Source organism: Phoxinus phoxinus, assembly GCF_949152265.1.
Source record: "Phoxinus phoxinus genome assembly, chromosome: 14".
NCBI lineage: Eukaryota > Metazoa > Chordata > Actinopteri > Cypriniformes > Leuciscidae > Phoxinus > Phoxinus phoxinus.
Genome location: NC_136889.1, coordinates 13,284,137 through 13,303,151, shown reverse-complemented (window position 1 = coordinate 13,303,151; position 19,015 = coordinate 13,284,137). Strand labels below are relative to the sequence as shown.

The following is a 19,015-nucleotide window of genomic DNA, read 5'->3' as shown; positions in this document are numbered from 1 at the left end:
TAATGACACATCGAGTAATCGACTTTGTCAGCCTAGCACGCATGAGAACAACTGTTCTTAAGTCTTATCACATTCTCCTCGGAGGATTCACATGAGCTCTGATGGTTTCTTTTGGAAGATCTCCACATCAGGCTCTTCGCTTAAATTCATTTTTTTTCTGGTTGCAATGTGTGCAATGTTTAACTATTTTTGTCTTTACTTCCCAGACAACAATATCATAAGCTCTGGAGTCAATGAAAGTACTGGCATTCTCGTGTTTTCTGTAATGATTGCTTAACGTGTGCCAAAATTATTAAAAGACTTAGATTTATGACTACAGACTGTCCAGACACAAATTCCTCAAAAAGTCAGGGTATCATATCTTTTTCTGTGAACTCCATGTTATAATAGCATGTTCCATAAAGTAACAGCAGTTAACACAAATTAAGTGTTTTTTGAATATTGTTGCAGCATGTTTCTGTAAAAAGATATGCAATGAAGAGTTTAAAGGAATTGACGCATGTTGTCTCATAAATAGGTGCTCAAAATGCTAGCTATATTCTACACAGTATATTTTATAGTTAGCATTTTGAACACAAAGTGACATTTAATGGTTGTTTAAATAGCTGTACATGTTTTAGACAAGCAAATCTTCCCTCTAATGGCACTCCAGCAGTTCTGTTTCCAGTAATGTTGCTTGGAGAGTCGGTCTGGTACAGTACAATCTTTTTACATTCTGCTAAATTAGTGATAATTAGACAGTGCCAGTCAAAAGCTTTCTGATACCTACCTATTTATTATTTTCTACGTTCTGAATAATTGTAAAGTCATCAAAACTATGAAATAACACAAATGGAAGATTGATAATTAATCCTCATCAATTCAAACAAAATTGTACTTTTGTAAATAAATTCATACATACTGTACAGTAGAGACTATTTATATTTCTTTTCAATAATTTTCAATCATTTAAGCATAACATTTTAGACCGAAAATGATTATTAGAAACACATCCGTGAAATTCATACATAATGCTTAAATAAGAGAAAATTATTTTGTAAACAAATATAAATTGTGCCTAAGATTTTTTTTAAATCAAAAAGGATGATAAACATTTGTCAGATGTAATGGTGCAACTTTTGACTGGTACTGTACACAGATATACAAATGAATAAGGACAAAATTCAGATTCTTTTTTAACTTGTTTTAATTATTCAAGTTGTGTTATGGAGTGGGTTTTTAGGTTTTTGATGTCTCCCTATTTCTGGGAGCATTATAATATGCAAATATAAGTCTAGACTTACCATGAAATATTTGATATTACAACACATCATACAGACCCCCATGTCACATAATAATTGAACTGAAAGCCCCACATTTCCCGTTGTAAAAAAAGAAACGCACAACATTTTGCTTTTGGCAACTACTGTATAGTTCCAGATCCATGAAACTCACTTTAGTTCTTGGAGGAATTTCTTTATAAAGTACACACTCTTAGATTGTGCTTGCCATATTCAGGGATGTAAAGATCAGTTTACAACAATTTTCCAAGGGCCAATTAGTCATCTTACTAATGGTAAAATATTAGAGGAAAAAGGTGTATACACAATATGTGCCAAAGAGTGAATATGGCAACTTTTAGTTGTTTTTAGTAGATTTACAGAAATGACATTTTCTTGTCACTGCTTTTAATGCATCAGCAACCATTTCAGAATTCTTGTAGTGCGTTTATGTTAATATAAAACAATGACACATCTGGATCACAACACATTTCAAAACAGCAGTGTGCAAGAAATCTACTATGCAATCATTCCTGACACCTTCTTTAGTCATGTGATCTTACATTACTTATACTTGAACAACAGTTCTTATTTTGCAAGTCTATAAAAATAATCACCGCTGTGAGTGATGGTGTTCATGAAGTGCGTGCACTCAAGGCGCAAACATAAATTCTTCTAGTCAAAAAAATTCAAATTGTTTAATATCATAGATGGAGAGTAACAAGCTTCAGTTCACTCTCCTAAACACTTTCTTTCTTTTTTTGCCTGTATTCTTTATTCTTTATTTTTCTTTTTTTTTGGAAGAGCGGTTCTTTTCCCTTAAATAGGATACTTACATTTTCTACACATGGCAGATGTTTGGTTTTACAAAAAAGACGTCTGTAATGTACATTACTTGAGCTCAGGAGATCATGCTGGGCTGAGGCATTCGGTGATTGTGGTCTCATATGGTCTTCTGCTCCGGCGCGTCGTGGAAGGCTGAAGTCGAGTCGTCTTGGCTCTTGTCTGTGCTGTGGACCTTGGGTTCTGTGGCAATGGTGGAGGTGGCATCTATGCTCTCGTACGCCTCTGATGTCCAATGCTGAAAAGAGAGGACAAGCTAAAAATGTAGTTTGGTTTGTAAACATTTCAGCAATAACTTGATGCTAGATTCTAAATCTGTAAGACTCCAAAAGCTTATTTATAATACAAAGATACAGAATGGAACAAAAATACAGAATAAAAGGTGGGTGAGGGAAACATTTTTAGGATGATTAGGTGCATTCTGGGTCCAGAATTAACACATAAAATGCATTATTTAAATAAAAGATGTGAAAACCTACTAAAGAAAACACTTTACTCAACGTCTAACCTTTACCAGTGTGGAAACTTTACCATGAAAGGTTTATCTAGAATTTTCCCCAGATCTTGTGAAGTTGTACACTACCGTTCAAAAGTTGGTACGATTTTTAAATATTGTTACAATTTACAAAAACTGTTTTCTATTTTATTATAGTTTAAATGTAATTTATTTATGTGAAGACAAAGCTTAAACTTCAGCATTATTACTCCAGTCTTCAGTGTCACATGATCCTTCAGAAATCATTTTAATATGCTGATTTGGTGCTCAAGAATAATTTCTTATTATTAAGTTGAAAAGAATCTTTTTATGGAAATAGTAAAACATTTATGGAAACATTTTTAACTTTTTATTGAAAACATTTTTTTTCCAGAATTCTTTGATGAATGGAAAGTTCAAAAGAGCAGCATTTGAAATTCAAAGTTTAATTTTCAGAGTTAAATAAGGCAAAGAAATTAAACAACACTGCAAATGAATATTATCAAACAGAACATAGAATTTGCATAGAACAGAGAATATTTTTTCTGAAGCTAAAATATAATAGTGTGAAGCATTATTTAAATATTCTTTATTCTAAGTTATAAATAAATGTGAAATGTTTAAATGACTCTCTGTTTTGTAGATTAATGACAAAAATAGGGAATGGTGAAAATGGACAAAATCTGCTTTATATCATCTGAAGGCTAATAGTGGTCTATTCTGGCAAGCTTTTGTTTCTTGAAAATGCTTTAAAAACCGAATGTTTCATATATCATTGTAAAAACATCTGAAAAGAAGTCCCCTCACCTGTGTTGCGCGACTGGAGCGACAGGACGGTCCCAGGGCGATGTTGACGGAGCTTGAGGACTGCGTATCGCTGGTGTTTCCCCCCTCAGCTGCAGAGAGGCCCGAGAGGACCAAGCCGCTGGAGAAGCTGCGCTTGCCAAAGAGCAGGCTCAGCGTGGAGCTGGAGGAAGACACCTGACTGGAGCGATGGTGACCCGCAGCTGAAGCCAGAGGGCCTGTTGTGGACAAACGAGGCACCTGGGAAAAGACGGAGGCAATGGAGGAAGTGTTGAAGGACAGCTGGCTGTTGGACAGGCGCTGCACCAGTCCGGGGCCTCCAGAGCCCGAGCCGTGCTGGCTGTCTAGGATGGGGCCCGATCGGCTGGTGACGGGGGGCCGCTGGCCGTGAGGTTGCACTGAGCGACTGCGATACTCCCGGTGAGCTGCAGGGAAAGGAGACTGTCAGCACAGACAGAAGAATGTACATTTTTCTGATTCTCTTATGGGAAACATTTATTTCAAGATAATAAAATTAATTTTGTGCTGAACTGGAAAGTTAAATTTGTATGGTTTTCAATTTAGGGAAACGTAAACCAAATCGTTTTTTTATTTAAGATTAGTTTTTATTTCATTCATATTTTTAATGACTTATTTAATTTTTGTATCATTTCAAATGACTTCAACAAAAATGTTCTTCTAGACTTTAGGGCAACAAATTGCACAGAAATGTATAAAGTGTCCATGGTTTGTTCTGACCTCCGTGGTTTCTAGACTGGGAGCTGCGAGGACGGCCGTGATATAGGCTTAGGCTCTGGGATGTGGCGGAGTTATGATTTTGACTTAAGGAGGAACCAGCACAATCCACATCCTCCATGTTCATGCCACTGTTACAGCTGGTAAGGTTATCTTTCCTCACCCTAGAAAAAGCAAGAAAGGTTTTTTTTTTTAAATGTGAATAATCATAGAATAGAAACAGAAAAAGAGCCTGTTAATGCCTTATACATACCGAAACAACCTGGAGAGCAGCCAGGTGCGAATGCTGTCCAAACTGAGAGGGCCGCCCCATATGTTCCTGATCTGCTTGTGAGTTCCCATATAGGAGGTGGTGAGTGGGGACACAAACATGGGGTAACCCAGGGGCTGGTCACAGGAGGAGTTGATCATGTTTCGCAGAGCCTGCTTTGAGTTCTGGATGCTTCCGCGTTCAGGATTGCGGTTCCGGAGGAAGACGAGCTCTTGCTGCTGACCTGCCCACAGCCCTCGCACACATTCTTTATTCATCTGAATGGAAAGATGACGAGATAAATGAATAACAATCAGTCTTAAAACATAATAAACGTACAAACTAAAACTACACTACAAACAAAATTAGAAAATAAAACTGTTTGCTCTCCTGCCTTTATAACTTTGAAGCTGAGATGTCGTTTGTAGAGCATGATGATCTTATACTCATCTGCGCCTTCATCCACCATGTGACGAAGCGTGAGAAGTGTGTCTTGGCTGGACAGTACTGCTCTTCGCCAGGCGGGGTCGCTCTCATGACAGATCACTAGACTGGTTCTGTAGTTGGTTATGGCCTCGTGGAGCACGGCAGGCTCCTCAGTCTCCTCCAGGCTCGTGAAGTGGTCCTGTATAACGTGAAATTATCGAAATTATACCAAAAGGCAAATAGACTGTGAATAGTTTGTCATGTTGTGCAATATCCAAACATTGTCCACTCATTTCACCTGGTGGAGTTTCAGACTCATTCTCACGGCTGGGGCCACAACCGTCTGCAGCAGGTCCATGTCAGCAAAGACCCATTCATCCTTAGCAGCAATGCGGAAGTCACCTTTGAACAGCGTGTTGAAGCCATAGAGGAATGACTCTAGACTGTGGAGGAAACCATTAAAGTCACCATGAAATCTTTTTTTTTATGAATATTGCAGTTTATCCATGCAAATCATTATTATTTAAAATCCATGTGCCTTCATAATCTTTCATTAAAATAACTTCCCCTCCCTCATGCAGAGAGATCTCTTCTCTTATCTGATGATGTTTACAGGCGTGAGGGGGGCCCGTCCCGTTCATTTTTTTTGTTTGAAAAGATGTTTCAGTTGGAGATACATCACAATAGGGAAGAAAAGACTATCGCAACTTCCATTTCATGCCGACCATAAAATCTCTCACAGAGAACGTGTTTTTCCATTCCACTGCACTACATTACCATTGTTTTTCTAAGTAAACGCGCTAGACGGACATAAACGTGGCGCTCGAGTTAAAATAAGCTCAATTTTTAAAAGACGTGTCTCAAAACCTTACATTTTCCCCCATTCCACTGCCCGCGTCTTGCGTTTTTCAAAGCAAAATAGTATTCTGTGTGAACCAGCCCTTATTATGGCGATACACATTTTATTTGGTATTCTTGATTCTGATTGGCATCCATCAAATGACCTATTGTCTTTTATCAAGTATTTAACTTTCGAGTATTTAAGTGCACATCGCTAATGTTGGAAGTGTACCTGTTGGATCTGTTATGTGCTGCTGTGCTGAGGGATCTCCGTCCAACCACAGATAGAGCGAAACACAGAGTAACCAAGGGAGAATCTTCATCGCTGTCCACTGGCTGAGAATGAAAAAAATTAACTTTAGGTACAAGATGGAAGTTTAGATCACCTTAACATTGTGGAAATGCAAAGAAGCGTTCAACTGTCCTAACAAAGGTACATCCCAAGTTTATGTACCATTTTAAAATCAGCCAGACACTGTTTTTTATTGCACTCCTTGAGTGTATCAGATTTCACTCACTCTAATGAATGCCATTTGTGTCTCCTCACCTCCTCCAGCTTGTTGGCACAGTATTGAATCCACTCCAGGTAGACGTTACAGTAGCTGGCTCTGGTGACCCCCTGCAGACAGTGGATATAGTCTTCGTCAATCTTCATGCTGAACACAGCCGGATCCTTCTCAATGTGATGCCATTTAGTGTAAGACTGAAGGACTTCCTGCGTGGACTGGTCTTTAATCCATATCTGCAGCTTGGGGTTGACCACCAGGTAGTAGATGATACTCTAAAAATAGAAATAATTGAAAATACAGAGATGTGAGTGCCGTCAATGTCACTTTATCAAAAAATAAATTATTCTGTTATCTGTTCTCAGCGGCGATTGTTGAAAACATATCGCTGGACGGCGCGATTGACCAATCAGAATCAAGTATTCCACAGAGCCGTGTAATAATCACATAAACATTGATCAGCGAACATAAACAGAAGCACAACCGAACCTGCTTAACGTGAGAGAACAAATCTCAATGGTTCTTGTGGAAGCTCAAATGTGCTGCGTGACACGAGAATGAACCTCATTGGTCCTCGCACGTCAAGCGAACATGCTTGCGCTTCAGAAACTAAAACGGTCAATTCATATGGATTAGTTTTACAATCTCTTTATGAACTTTTTGTTTAAATGTCAACATGTAGTTCAAGTTTTGTCAGTAGTATAAAAAAAGAGAAATGATCAGATAGCATTCATACCTCTAAAACCCATTTAAAAAGTAAACACCTTTTGCAAGATTTGTTTTAAATGCTATATCATCATTTGGCAATGCAATTGCATTTCTTTTTTCTTTTCTTTCAAATATTTATTTTTTACTAATAGTAAAACTGTTAATTAAACCATTAAGGAAACAGAGTTGTTAAGAGGAATGTGAACTGGAACTGTGTAGAACTATTACAACTTTTTCTATCTTCCAAAATATAAAGGTCACATAATATTGTTGCTGGTACCTTAAGGTAGTAAGTGATGAGCAGCTTGCGCAAGTCATAAACTTGTAGCATGGTGGCAGCGTTGTTTTCGCTAATGCTGTAGCCCTCCAGCAGATACTTAGTAGTGGTCACCTCCCAGGCCAGCCAACGCAGATTGAAAGCAGCATTGCAGGACAGCACATGGGGCAAATGACCCGGCTCACAGCAGCAGCAAGAATCATCCTCCTCCACACCTTCTGTGATGGCCTCCACCTCCCGCTGCTGACAGTAAGTACCTGAGGAGATGAGAAGGCCAGAGTGAGGAGAAGGAACATTCACAACAATATGACAATATATAATATTAAAACCACTTACCCCTGAACTCCAGGCCTCGAAGCTGGAAGGTGACCAGACCGTTGCCGACCTCAATGAGGTGAACGAGTGCATTAAGGTAGTCAGAAGCCAGGATGAAGCAATCTCCAGCGCAATAATTCCCCCAGCGGCCCAACATCAGGTCTCCACATAAAGAATGCTGCAAGGAGCGCGTCAGGTACTCATAGAAAATTGAGTTGAGGTTGTTGTCATCACAGCCTACATGGTGGGCATATAATCTCTCAACATTGTTATTTAAAAATGTAAGAGGACACCATTTTGTCTTTAGCAACAGTAGACATACTTAAAAACAAGTTTAAAACAGTGAAACTGAACCTTCATGCATTTTTGAAACATTTTTGCACAGAAATAGACTGTTTATCAAGTGTGTGGTAAGACATGAATAGATAAAGACAGTATTTACCAGTCTCTTTGTCAACCTGAGACACCAGTCGGCTGTTGGAATTGTCAATTCGTTTGGTGCTGAAAATGTTAAATGTTAAATCAAATGTTCATGAAGTGAAATATTCACAGTCATGTCAAAAACCCCATTTAATCTGATGCCTGTGCCACCATTCATGTTTAATATCAACAACAGAAACATCTGTGTCATCACATTTGTGGTTGGAATCTACATCAATAATTCAACATTGTGTGGCTTTCTCTCTGCTACTACAGGCTGTTGGACTTCAGATAAAGCCCATCAACCATAAATTAACTTTGTCCCAATGGAAACAAGACAAGTACCAATGGAAACAATGTCAAACACGTCTTGCATCTGTTTTCAAATCAATAAATATGCATTTGTTCTTTCAAGTGCTCTTAAAGACCTGCACTCAAGTATGCAGTTGGCTGACAGTGCATTACGTCACTCTGAAGCTGCATGCATGTTTCATGTACTTGTGGAAAAAACAGACAACTTACTTGTAGTTCCTCTCCCAGAACTTCACAGGCCGTGGATAAGAGGTGATAAAAATAGCGCTCCCGAGGAAAGGGGTGAGTGGTGTGTAGAAGAGCGTCGTGATTAACGTCTGCAGCAGGAGCATGGCAGAGTCTGAGCTGCTCCGTCAAGGAAAAACCCAAAGATTTGCACTGCATTTGAAGCTATGATGCTTTAACCGTATAGCAATAGTTCTTTAAAGGTGCTATAAGTCATTTCTTTTCATGCTAAGTGGCACTCTAATAAGTGTCCTGAGAAATCACACCTGAAAAGTAAAGAAATGACATTTAACCAAATTTTATTTCAGTCATGTCATGTTTTTTTCAGCCCAATTTCAGTCTGTTTTCTAAGAGCTGGCTCGAAATCCTGAGATTACTCAAAATATTTAAATCTGTAGACAAAAAGATGTGTAAACATAAAAAAGTGTAAAGGTAATAGAAATAATAATAACTAATAAATATATTTTTTAACATTTTCATTGCATAAATTTAGTTTTTTTAAACATACGAATATATACATTTATAGGTGCTATAGTATAGCCCCTAGCAAGGTGATCACTATATTTTGGGGGTCCGTGGCTTAAAAAAGTTTGATAACTGGCTTACGGCACCTTTACTTGATCAGATTAAAATTGGGAGTAAACATAGTACAAGGTCTGTACTACCAATATACACACTCAAGCTGGACAGATTGTAAGGATATGAGGTACAGCAAAAGGTTGTGCAAATGCATGAAATGCACTGCCCCATGCTATCTGCCAGGGGGCGATATACACCAGAATGAAGTGCAGCTTGTGGAGAAGATCCCAAAGCTGTAGACAAAACAAAGAGCTGTTGTAAGACAGCAAGACAACAAAGGCAGTTATTTTGGGACTAGTTACTAAATGTACTGTCTGCTGAGAGCTATTTCAGACGACAGGCTGGCACAATAATGTCATTTTTATCTAAGTTGGAAAATGAATACTAAATGAACACAAAGGGCGTTTCAATGTACTAAGGTCCCATAAAGCACTGACCTTGTTGAAGATGATGGACATGAGGAAGAAGTTGAGCAGGAATGTTTCAGAGGCACTGCTGCAGTCAAACTCAAAGAAGATAAGCGTGAAGATGAGCGTGAGGAACTGGTAGCTGGGATTGCAGAAGGAGGCACGAAGAAGCTTCATCCCAGCAACTGTCATCAACAAGACATCACAGCTGGAGCGAGACACAGACACCTGAGCCACTCAGGTGCGGAGGCAGCACACAGCAAAGCACAGCAAACACTAATCAGGCGGCTCTGACACAGGTCTGATGCTAACTTCCGATAAAACCACCACAATGAGCAGGAAAATGTGTTGTAGGGGGTACAGGGTACCTGTCAGGGTACAGGTAAGAAAACTGCTGCCATAGTATTCCATATTTACTATGATGCTGTTTAAAGTGTAGACAAAGTGCGATAAAATTTTCAGTGATAAACCTACCCTTACAATAACTGTTGTTAATAACCCTGTCAATCCAACAGTCCATGGCCAGGGATACAAAAATGCGGAAGTATAATCTGTAGTTTTCACGAAAGCCCTGGAGCTGTCAAAGTTGCTGACAAATAAACGGTCCAGGTAACACGGAGAATGAGTAAACATTGTTCATTTACATATACTACTGACATTGTCACAATAGAAAGCGGGTTGAAAAAGTTAAACTTTTAGCAGCACAACTGTTTTCAACATTGACAATAAGAAGAAATGTTTCATGAGCACCAAATCAGCACATGAGAATGATTTCTGAAGGATCATGTGACACTGAAGACTGGAGTAATGATGCTGAAAATTCAGCTTTGCATCACAGAAATTCTGTTTAAATTGTTATAATACTTCACACTTTTACTGTTTTTTTTTTTGTTTTGTTTTTATTCAATAAATATAGTCTTGGTGAGCAGAAGAGACTTATATTTAAAAGCAAAACGTTTAGTTTAAAATAAAAATTATGGGATTGACTGAAGAGTAAAAAATATTGTTTCATATCTGTATTGAATTGCCAATAAGAATTAGGGGAAGGGTACTTACTGTATTCCTAGTTTCTTACGATGGCTGAGGGCGAAGCCGTCGTTGGTAAGTGCACTGAGGACAATGGCTGGGTAGACAATATACTTCTCAAAAGTCAACAGCCCCACATAGAGACGCTCGAACCACATCAAGTGAGCATCCTCTAAAAAGATAGTATACTAACATTAATGTTCAAATGAATGTCAATGACAGTAGACACGTCACAGACGTGCAGTTAACTGACCTCTGGGTTCGAACTGTGAGTATTCCTTACTCTTCAGCACAGGATGAGAGATCCACAGCCAGGGATGGTGCTTCCGTAACTGAGGGATGAGATAGTGGGTGACAAAGCCCACAGTGGCTGCCAATGCATACAGCACTATGGACACAAATGGCTGTATGTGGACAAAAACAAAGTGTTAATTGACATGTAGGCTGCAAACTGAATTGAACATATTGTCTCTCTATGATAGATTAGATTTGGTTATGATTTTTAAGATGATGTGTATAAGAAGTTAAAAAGTAAGAGAAACTCACCCTTAGAGACAGGAAAACCGTGCTGGCAGTAATAGCAAAGGTCAAAACTGAGGCGAGAATACAGATAACCAGATCTGACAGTAAAATCTCTTTCTGCAACATAAAAAGTAATGAATTAAGATTAATACATGGATCCTTAGATGCAAATACTACACTACTGTTGAAAAGTTTGTGAGAATCAGTAAAATTTTATTCTTTTTTGAAGAAATTAATACTTTAGCATTAAATTGATTTTAAAAAATGACAATAAAGACATTTATAATGTTTAATCGGATTTCTATTTCAAAATAAATGCTGTTCTTTTGAACTTTTGAACAATTTATTTTTTATCACGATTTCTACAAAAATATTAAGTAGAACATAATAAAGGATAATAATAAAACATATTTCTTGACCAGCAAATCAGCATTTTAGAATGATTTCTGAAGGATCATGTGACACTGAAGACTAAAGTAATACTAAAGACAGTAATGATGCTAAAAATTAAACTTTGCCATCACAGGAATCAATTACATTTAAAAAAATATTAAAACAGAATACGTTATTTTAAATTGTAATAATATTTCACAATTTTACTGTATTTTTAATTAGATAAATGAGAGACATACGGATCTTCTTTAAAAAGCATTTAAAAATCTTACTGGCTTGCAAACTTTTGAATGGTAGAGTAGTGTACATCTGATTATTCTTGTCTAAGCCCAAGTTAAATTAAATCGTTTTTGAATATTCACTAAATAAATCAAAGGCACCCACCACTGAGCCTTTGAGTTTCTCGGGAAGAGGGTCTATGCTCTCCTCATCCTCCTCCTCTTCACCATGTCCAAGTGATGGCATCAGCTTGGACTTTATCAATGAGCTAAGATCAAAGACAAACAAATATGTTTTTTACTCCAAACTATGGCAGAAGTTCAAAATGTTCTTAACCAAATGATCTGTGGAAAGTGCACAATGTTCTTACAATAACACAGATGGATCACTGCTTTGTCGACTAAGATGATAGGACAGGACCACTAGCAGGGCACAGAAACCAGAGAAAAGTGCTGGAATATGCTGTTCATCCCAAGGCTCCTACACAGAAGATGCCAATGTAATCACAAACGTATAATCTATCTCGTATTGCATTCAAAAAATAAAGTATATCTTTAACTGGTGATCTACTCATTTTTGGAGTATATTGCACCCTTTTATTCCCCTAGATTAAATGCATGTTTTCCCATTCCCAACAGATCATACCTTCAAAGCGCCAAGACAGAATCCGTAGAGTAAAGCCAGCGCTATAAGACTCCGTACTATACAGTACACTGCAGATGGGAGTCCAGTTGCAGCTAAGCAGAAAAAGAGAAACACTAGTTTCCTCCAATTGACCTTTAATCGTTTATAATTGTCTGCATTTTGAGTAGGAAAAAAAACCCGTTAAAAAATTATTTATCATGAATACGGACCTGTACCTCCAAAAAAGTGCATGTCGATTTGTTCTAAAAAGTATATAAAAAAGGTGTTGATTTGCGGAAAAAGGCCCAGAAGAAACGTTACCGGAAAGCAGTACGTAAACCCTGAAAAGATCAGATCAACATATCCATCAAATTTAAAATGACTCAGCAACTATTTCCATTTGTAATGTTTTAAACGTACTTTTCAACTTACAACATACCGACTAAAATGTCTTGCACGTACTGAAGGGCGTCTGACGTTACTATTGTGATGCCATAGATGGTGGACACAGGGAGGTCTGGTCTTCTCAACACTATCTCCAAAATCCAAATAAGGCCACAGAACATACAGAAATATGCAGCACGGCTGTAGATGACAATTTGATTATGGCCCTGTAAAAAAAGACAGCTTTTTTCATCCTGTTAAACACAATAATGACATGAAAGTTTTTTGAATGCTTCTCTAGTAAACTCACATGAGTAGGTGAAGCTGCATCTGGCTGAACACTCTATAAAACACAAGGTGCTTTAGCAGGCAGCCTAGCAGTGGATTCATTTTCACCAAAGACAGGCTATAAAATGAGGAATGCGGTACCTTCAGTAAGGAATACTGACAGCTAGCAATGACCAGGCAGAACTGAAAGACCCAGATGTCTTTGAAGCAGCCCTCGTTCAGAAGCACAAACCCCAGAAAAGCCACCAAGACCGCTAAGAATACAGCCACCATGTTCTCAGTCATATCCTTGTTCCTGCAAAAACAATTAGCATCTTTCTGTGCTTATGGTATTTGAATAGCACAGCAATGTCTAAAACTTTCATTGTCACAATCACCTGTCAAATAATGCCAGCAAGGTTAGCCGATCATACAATATGTTCACCCATTTCCCAGGAAAAACCTTTAATTTGTAGTACAGCTTCCTTGAGGGTTTCTCTTGGGTTGATGTCTCGGATGATTCATCTAAGGAGTCCTCCTCCTGTGCATGATAAATATACAAGCCCTCAAATGGTATGTAAATGGTGACTGAATTTAATTTTTCGGGCAACCTATCCTCTAAGATACAGTATTTTTTTAACCAAAACCAACCAACCAACCATGTTTTCTATGTTTTGTTTGTTCTGTTGTGTGAGAGCAAGCTTAATATGTGGAAAGAGGGATTCCGCACCTGGAAGATCTCCGGATGAGTTCTCCTGGGCCGGAGTCGGCGAGTTGGAAGGATGCGTCGCTGGAATGGGCATTCAGAGGGTCCTCCCACCAACCCGTCCTGGCACTCAGAGTTAGAGGACGTGGAGAGGAGATCACTAATGAAGAGATGGTAACATTATAAATCTATAACAACTGTTTTTATTTCTCACTTAATTTTGTGATTGTAAAAGAGAAATAGGATACAGTACCATATGTTGCCGGTGATGAGCTCGGCACCAAGGGGTAAGTTTAGAGCTCTTTCATTGTACAGTTTCCGAGGTCTCTCTCCTGTATATATATTGTACATGTTAAAAGCATCACAAATGCTCCTCTACTAGTCCTCCTATACATATGACATTACACTTAATGCACTACAGTCATTTCTGTCTGTCCACTGTACTCACTGTGAACAGTGTGAAAAGTGTAAGCCTCCTCTTTGGATGTAGCCTCTGGTCTGCAGATGACCTGAAGCATAGAGCTCTCTGACTGGGACGTTTGAGAGGGCAGAGAATCATAATCAGGGTCCCTCTCCTTATCTGTCTGCGGACTGTGAAGACAAAGAGAAAATGTACTCTAAAACGTGTGCTTTTTCCAGATGGAGTGAAACATCCCTGGAATTCAGTTTGGTATGTTTATAGTATAGTGAGTGTATTAATAACTCTTGATTTTCATGAGGGTACACACAAAGTACCATTCAATGGTTTGGTGTCTGTAAGATTTTATGTTTTTGAAAGAAGTCCCTTATGCTCTTCAAGGCTGCATTTATTTGATCATTGATTTCAATGTATTTTAAAATGTGATTTATTCCTGTGATGGCAAAGCTGAATTGTCATAAGCCATTACTCAATTCTTCAGTGTCACAAGAATCCTTCAGATTTCATTTCTCAGAAACATTTCTCATTATCATCAATGCTAAAACCAGTTGTGCTGCATAATATTTTAGTTACATTTTATTGCCTTTTATATTTTATGCTTATTATATCTAAATGATTTGGCATTCACTCGCAAAAGCAGTTTTTCCTCCCAACTCATATTATTTCCATAACAAAAAGTTTTACGAGTGAATCCATAGCTTCTCGTGGAAGCACAAAAACACGAAAGCATATCATTTTTCCTCCCATCTAAATGTTTTTCCCATCACCATATCTAGGGTCTCCATACTTTAATGCATTCTTGCTAAATAAAAACATACATTTCTTTAAAATAAATTATTGATCACAACTTTTGAACGGTATTGTGTGTTTGTGGGTGTACATATTTATATATAAAAATATAAAATCATTATTATTTTAATCTGTTGTCTCTATGTAAATATCATGCTTATGTTCAGATTTATAGTTTGCCCACCTTTCTGGAGAGACAATAGGAATTAGAGTCCCTGGAATAGTTTTCGTTGTCTCTGTAGCCAGACTGTTTGGGGGATTTGGACGCTCCTGTTGTTGTCCTGTGGATTCTGACACGTCAGAGTTATTCTCCGCTGTCATGCTTTGCTCTGAAAGGAGTTAGACCATTAATTTGAGTAAAGACATTCAATGCAGTCTCGTGCATTAATCAACACTCACCATTTCGCTCTTCCTTCTCCTCCTCAGCCTCATTTCCACCCCCAAATCTGGTGTTGTTGATAGACTCCAGCAAAGACACAAACTCAACAAAGTTGGACTCATTGGGTATCTGTCCCTCCTTGGCTTCTAGGTCAGATTTAGAGGAGGTCATTGCACTGAGCTTATCTTTAGCTCTATGGCTAATGAGGACAGCATCTCGTCCACTGTCGATACTGAGTCCCCTGGCATGTGTTCTTCCACTCTGAGTACATCTCATATATGCTGAGGGAATTTGCAAGAATCCATCAGCATCCAGTTTAATCTCAGGAGGGTCGTTTTCATCAGGATGGGAGTTGACATCAATGCCTGAAGAGCTGTTATTGGTCAGTTGGGGGCTCAGGTTGGGTATCTCGTGCTCATTGCTCTCTATTTCTTTGCATTCTTGAGCAGAGTCAGAACTGATTGGCTCTTTGGCAAGAAGACTGTCTTGATGCTCGGACTTCTCCTGAACCGAGTTGTCTTCTGGAACCGGCGTATCTTCTTTCTCATCATCGGCAGAGGGTTCCTCCAGTTCGTGAGGCGAATCAAAGGTGATGACAGGAATTTTGACAGGACAGTCGGATTCTCCCTGGTGGGACTGAGCTGACTCTAAGATGCTCAGTTTAACAGACTCCTCCAGCTCAGCTGCTGTCTGTGGGTCACAGCTCATTGTGATAATGATCTTCACCGTATCGCTCTCGTCCAGGTGGGACAAGGGACTCGAGTTGTCAACCAGCACCACAGCAATTTCATCCGAGCAATAATTCTCCTCATGTCTTTCTCCATCATCGGCATCTCGTGGGATTTCTATAGAGGTATTATTGTTGTTGGGGTCAGTGGGGGGTTTGTCTTTCTCCTCTAAACTGTCCGCTTCATTCACAGGGGAAGGCGGAAGATCATTGTCAGCTTTGTCTCTGTGTGATGAAGGAATCTGCTCTCCCTGCAGGAGTGGGGCAGACTGGTCAGTGTTGGGACTGAACACATCCTCAGGGGTGAGTCTCTCCTCCACGTCTGGCCAAGACCGTTCATTACACACAGCATCACTCTGACCTGTAAATGTCAGTCAGTATACAAACAGCATATTTAAAATGTCAGATGGACATATGGTTTATGATAGATTTGAAATGAATTAGAATTAATTTTCTTCCTTGACATTTGATTAGATAATTAAGGGTGTATATAATAAATAAATAATTAAATAAGTATATATATAAATAAAAATAAATAAACAAACTCAAAACTCAAACTAATGATACACGTATTCATCCCGCAAAAAAAAGAAGATTTTTCCAGTGCTGACCAACATTAGGCTGCATAATTTAAAAAAATTATATTTTATAAAATTATATGAAAAAAAAAAAATGTATTCAATCAAATATTCTGAAAATTCTGTTTTATAAATGCAGTCAGAGACCCTCACAAATTAAATGTAAAGCTGTGGTTATGCAAAGCTGTCTGACAGCTTTTTTTGAGAGGTCCTGGCAGGATGTCACACTCAGTGTGACGTGTGACTGAGTCAAGATAGAGAGTAGTCAAGTTATTCCTCAGTTCATATGCTAGGCTCTGTGACTGAAACTTACAGTAGTGTATCTGCACAGCGTGTTCCCAGATTTGTGAGGATCTCTTCCACTGCAGTGAAACCAGGCCAGTGCTATAATTAAAGCTGGTACATACCCTCTATGTTTTTCAGCTCCTCGGATTTTGGACACTCCTTCGCAGATTTTGAAACCGGTTAACCAAAAAATGATATTTAAAACACAAAAAATACATTATTTATACATAACAATATTCACAGCTAGATTTGTGAAAGATCTGCATTCAAAGAGCTGCTGTTACACTAATTACCATTAACATTTTCTGCAACAATACCTTTTTTTCAAGTATAAATAATTATAGTATATACAATCTTGAAAGTATTACTCACTCCAATCAGTCCAGGGTCTGTTTCAGTCTGTTTCACTGTGACCTGTATTACTGGACTTGGTCTGTTTTTGGTCAATACTGATGTGGCAACACTGTCAGGAACTGTGCTGCTCTTCCTTTGGATTAAAAGAATTCAGACTTTAGCCTGGTTACAAGACAAATATTTAAAAAACACTTTTGGCAGTAGAGTTTATGAGCTTTGAGAACAAGAAGCATATGTTTTGTTTAAGTAGGCAAAACATAGCCTTTGACATAATTTGGGGAAATAATATTGCAAAACGATATTGAAATCAATATATGGCACAACTGATTTGGGATCTTACCTTAGGGATGGAAGACCGGAATCAGATGCGTTGCTTTTCTTGTCTAAACCTTTGCTGATGTCAGGCACACTATTCTGGGCTACAATGTCGCCCTGATCGAACATCAGATGGAGGCGATAATTTACCATCTTAATGACAATGAAGAAAACTGTCACTGAGGTGCAGTAGATACTGAGGGTAGTAGTGGTGGGTGGAAGAGCCTGGGGGGAAATACATTAGAGACATGACATCTCTGGAGCAATAGATACATTGACAGATAGAGAAATCAACTGTAAAATATAATTTTAGATAATAGAATTTGCATTATTATGATGTCTTTTCTGAATAAATAATAATAACAATAAAAAAATTCATGCCCACTAGAAAAAAAACACTTCATATATAGGCCTATTGATATTTGTGTCTACTGTAAATCCACAACAATCATATGACACAGGCTGCCATGCGTGAATCACCTGTACAGGAAGCTATGCAGAAGAAAAATGCGACAGTGCCAGGAGCTACGAGCATTAACACCTAAATTCATATAATATTCAATAACATTTAACGCGTACATCCATTTCATTCATTTAGATAAATATTTCGTGTGAGTTTTTTTCAGCTACAGTATAACGCATTCAATGGTTCATATCAGCAAAGCACAATATTATCGCCGGCCTACGACATTGTATCACTCACCAAATGAAGAGATAATGGAAGCATAAGCAAAAACATCCATAAATACAGGTGACATGAATTGTTGAATTTATTCTGGTCTGGATCATGATACCATCCACCGGTCAATGAAGCCCAGACTCCTTGGCGTAGCGTTTGCACGACTTGAGAGCCCATATTTTCAATAATGGTCGCTACAAATATATCATGCTGCAAGCTGCGAATTCACACCACTGCCGTCCTGGACTCGCTGCCCCAACGCGCGATTACATATTTACAGAAGCTGCCTCTACATCCTTCCTTGAAGCCGTTTACTTTTCTTTTTCATCGTCCACGCCTTGTCTCCCTATTTCCCAGCATAAAAGCATTGGTTTTGTGCGGTGAAAGGCTCCCAGCAGCAGCATCCTTCTGCGCCTGCTTCACATGAGCGGATAGGAGGGAGGAATGGACTGATTCATAGCGATGCTCTTCTGCTCACTGAGTCATGCGCCCCCACCCTGTGTGTGTGAGGATACAGTCAAACGACGAGAGCCATGGAAAATCAACTGTTCTGAGATGGAGCCAGGGAAGCGGGACAGCATCTTGAACTTACAGACAATAGCAGACAATTTTAAGTAGGCCTAGCTAAAATGTTTAAAATATTGATTATGTACATGAAGTTAAAAATGCACCAAATAAAAAAATGTCCTTGTTTTAACACAGCATCAACAGCAGTTTTTCAACCTGGCTTAAATGTACACATTTTAGGGCCTGCAGTATTTTTTTTTAAACCCAACTAAGTAATATGGAGTAATATTTGTTTGTGTGTGTGTGTGTGTGTGTGTGTGTGTGTGTGTGTGTGTGTGTGTGTGTGTGTGTGTGTGTGTGTGTGTGTGTGTGTGTGTGTGTGTGTGTGTGTGTACAGTATATCAGAGTCTGACATATCATATATAAAAAATTATATATTCACACATATTATGTAAACAAAAG

The 19,015-nt window shown here is 38.5% G+C and overlaps 1 protein-coding gene across 2 annotated transcripts; it reads right to left on the bottom strand.

The window, feature by feature from the left end:
- Positions 1-2,031: 2,031 nt before the first annotated feature.
- Positions 2,032-18,521, bottom strand: pcnx2 (pecanex 2). Of its 2 annotated transcripts, none has more exons than XM_079635021.1 (34): positions 18,071-18,521; positions 17,393-17,592; positions 17,071-17,185; positions 16,821-16,857; positions 15,129-16,196; positions 14,914-15,058; positions 13,971-14,113; positions 13,776-13,854; positions 13,547-13,682; positions 13,215-13,357; positions 12,979-13,132; positions 12,860-12,892; positions 12,605-12,776; positions 12,396-12,506; positions 12,187-12,278; positions 11,912-12,021; positions 11,707-11,809; positions 10,954-11,046; positions 10,661-10,811; positions 10,438-10,579; positions 9,412-9,523; positions 9,099-9,207; positions 8,381-8,510; positions 7,881-7,939; positions 7,460-7,675; positions 7,127-7,380; positions 6,180-6,413; positions 5,865-5,968; positions 5,091-5,235; positions 4,761-4,991; positions 4,370-4,644; positions 4,120-4,280; positions 3,385-3,806; positions 2,032-2,340 (listed from the first exon to the last, which is right to left on the bottom strand). In XM_079635021.1, exons 1-34 carry the CDS (start codon positions 18,221-18,223, stop codon positions 2,203-2,205), a joined length of 5,970 nt encoding a protein of 1,989 aa, XP_079491147.1. In that variant the 5' UTR covers positions 18,224-18,521; the 3' UTR covers positions 2,032-2,202. The 2 variants fall into 2 exon arrangements, with proteins under 2 accessions (XP_079491147.1, XP_079491146.1); XM_079635020.1 differs by having other exon boundaries at positions 9,412-9,589; positions 18,071-18,520.
- Between the last annotated feature and the right edge of the window lie 494 nt (positions 18,522-19,015).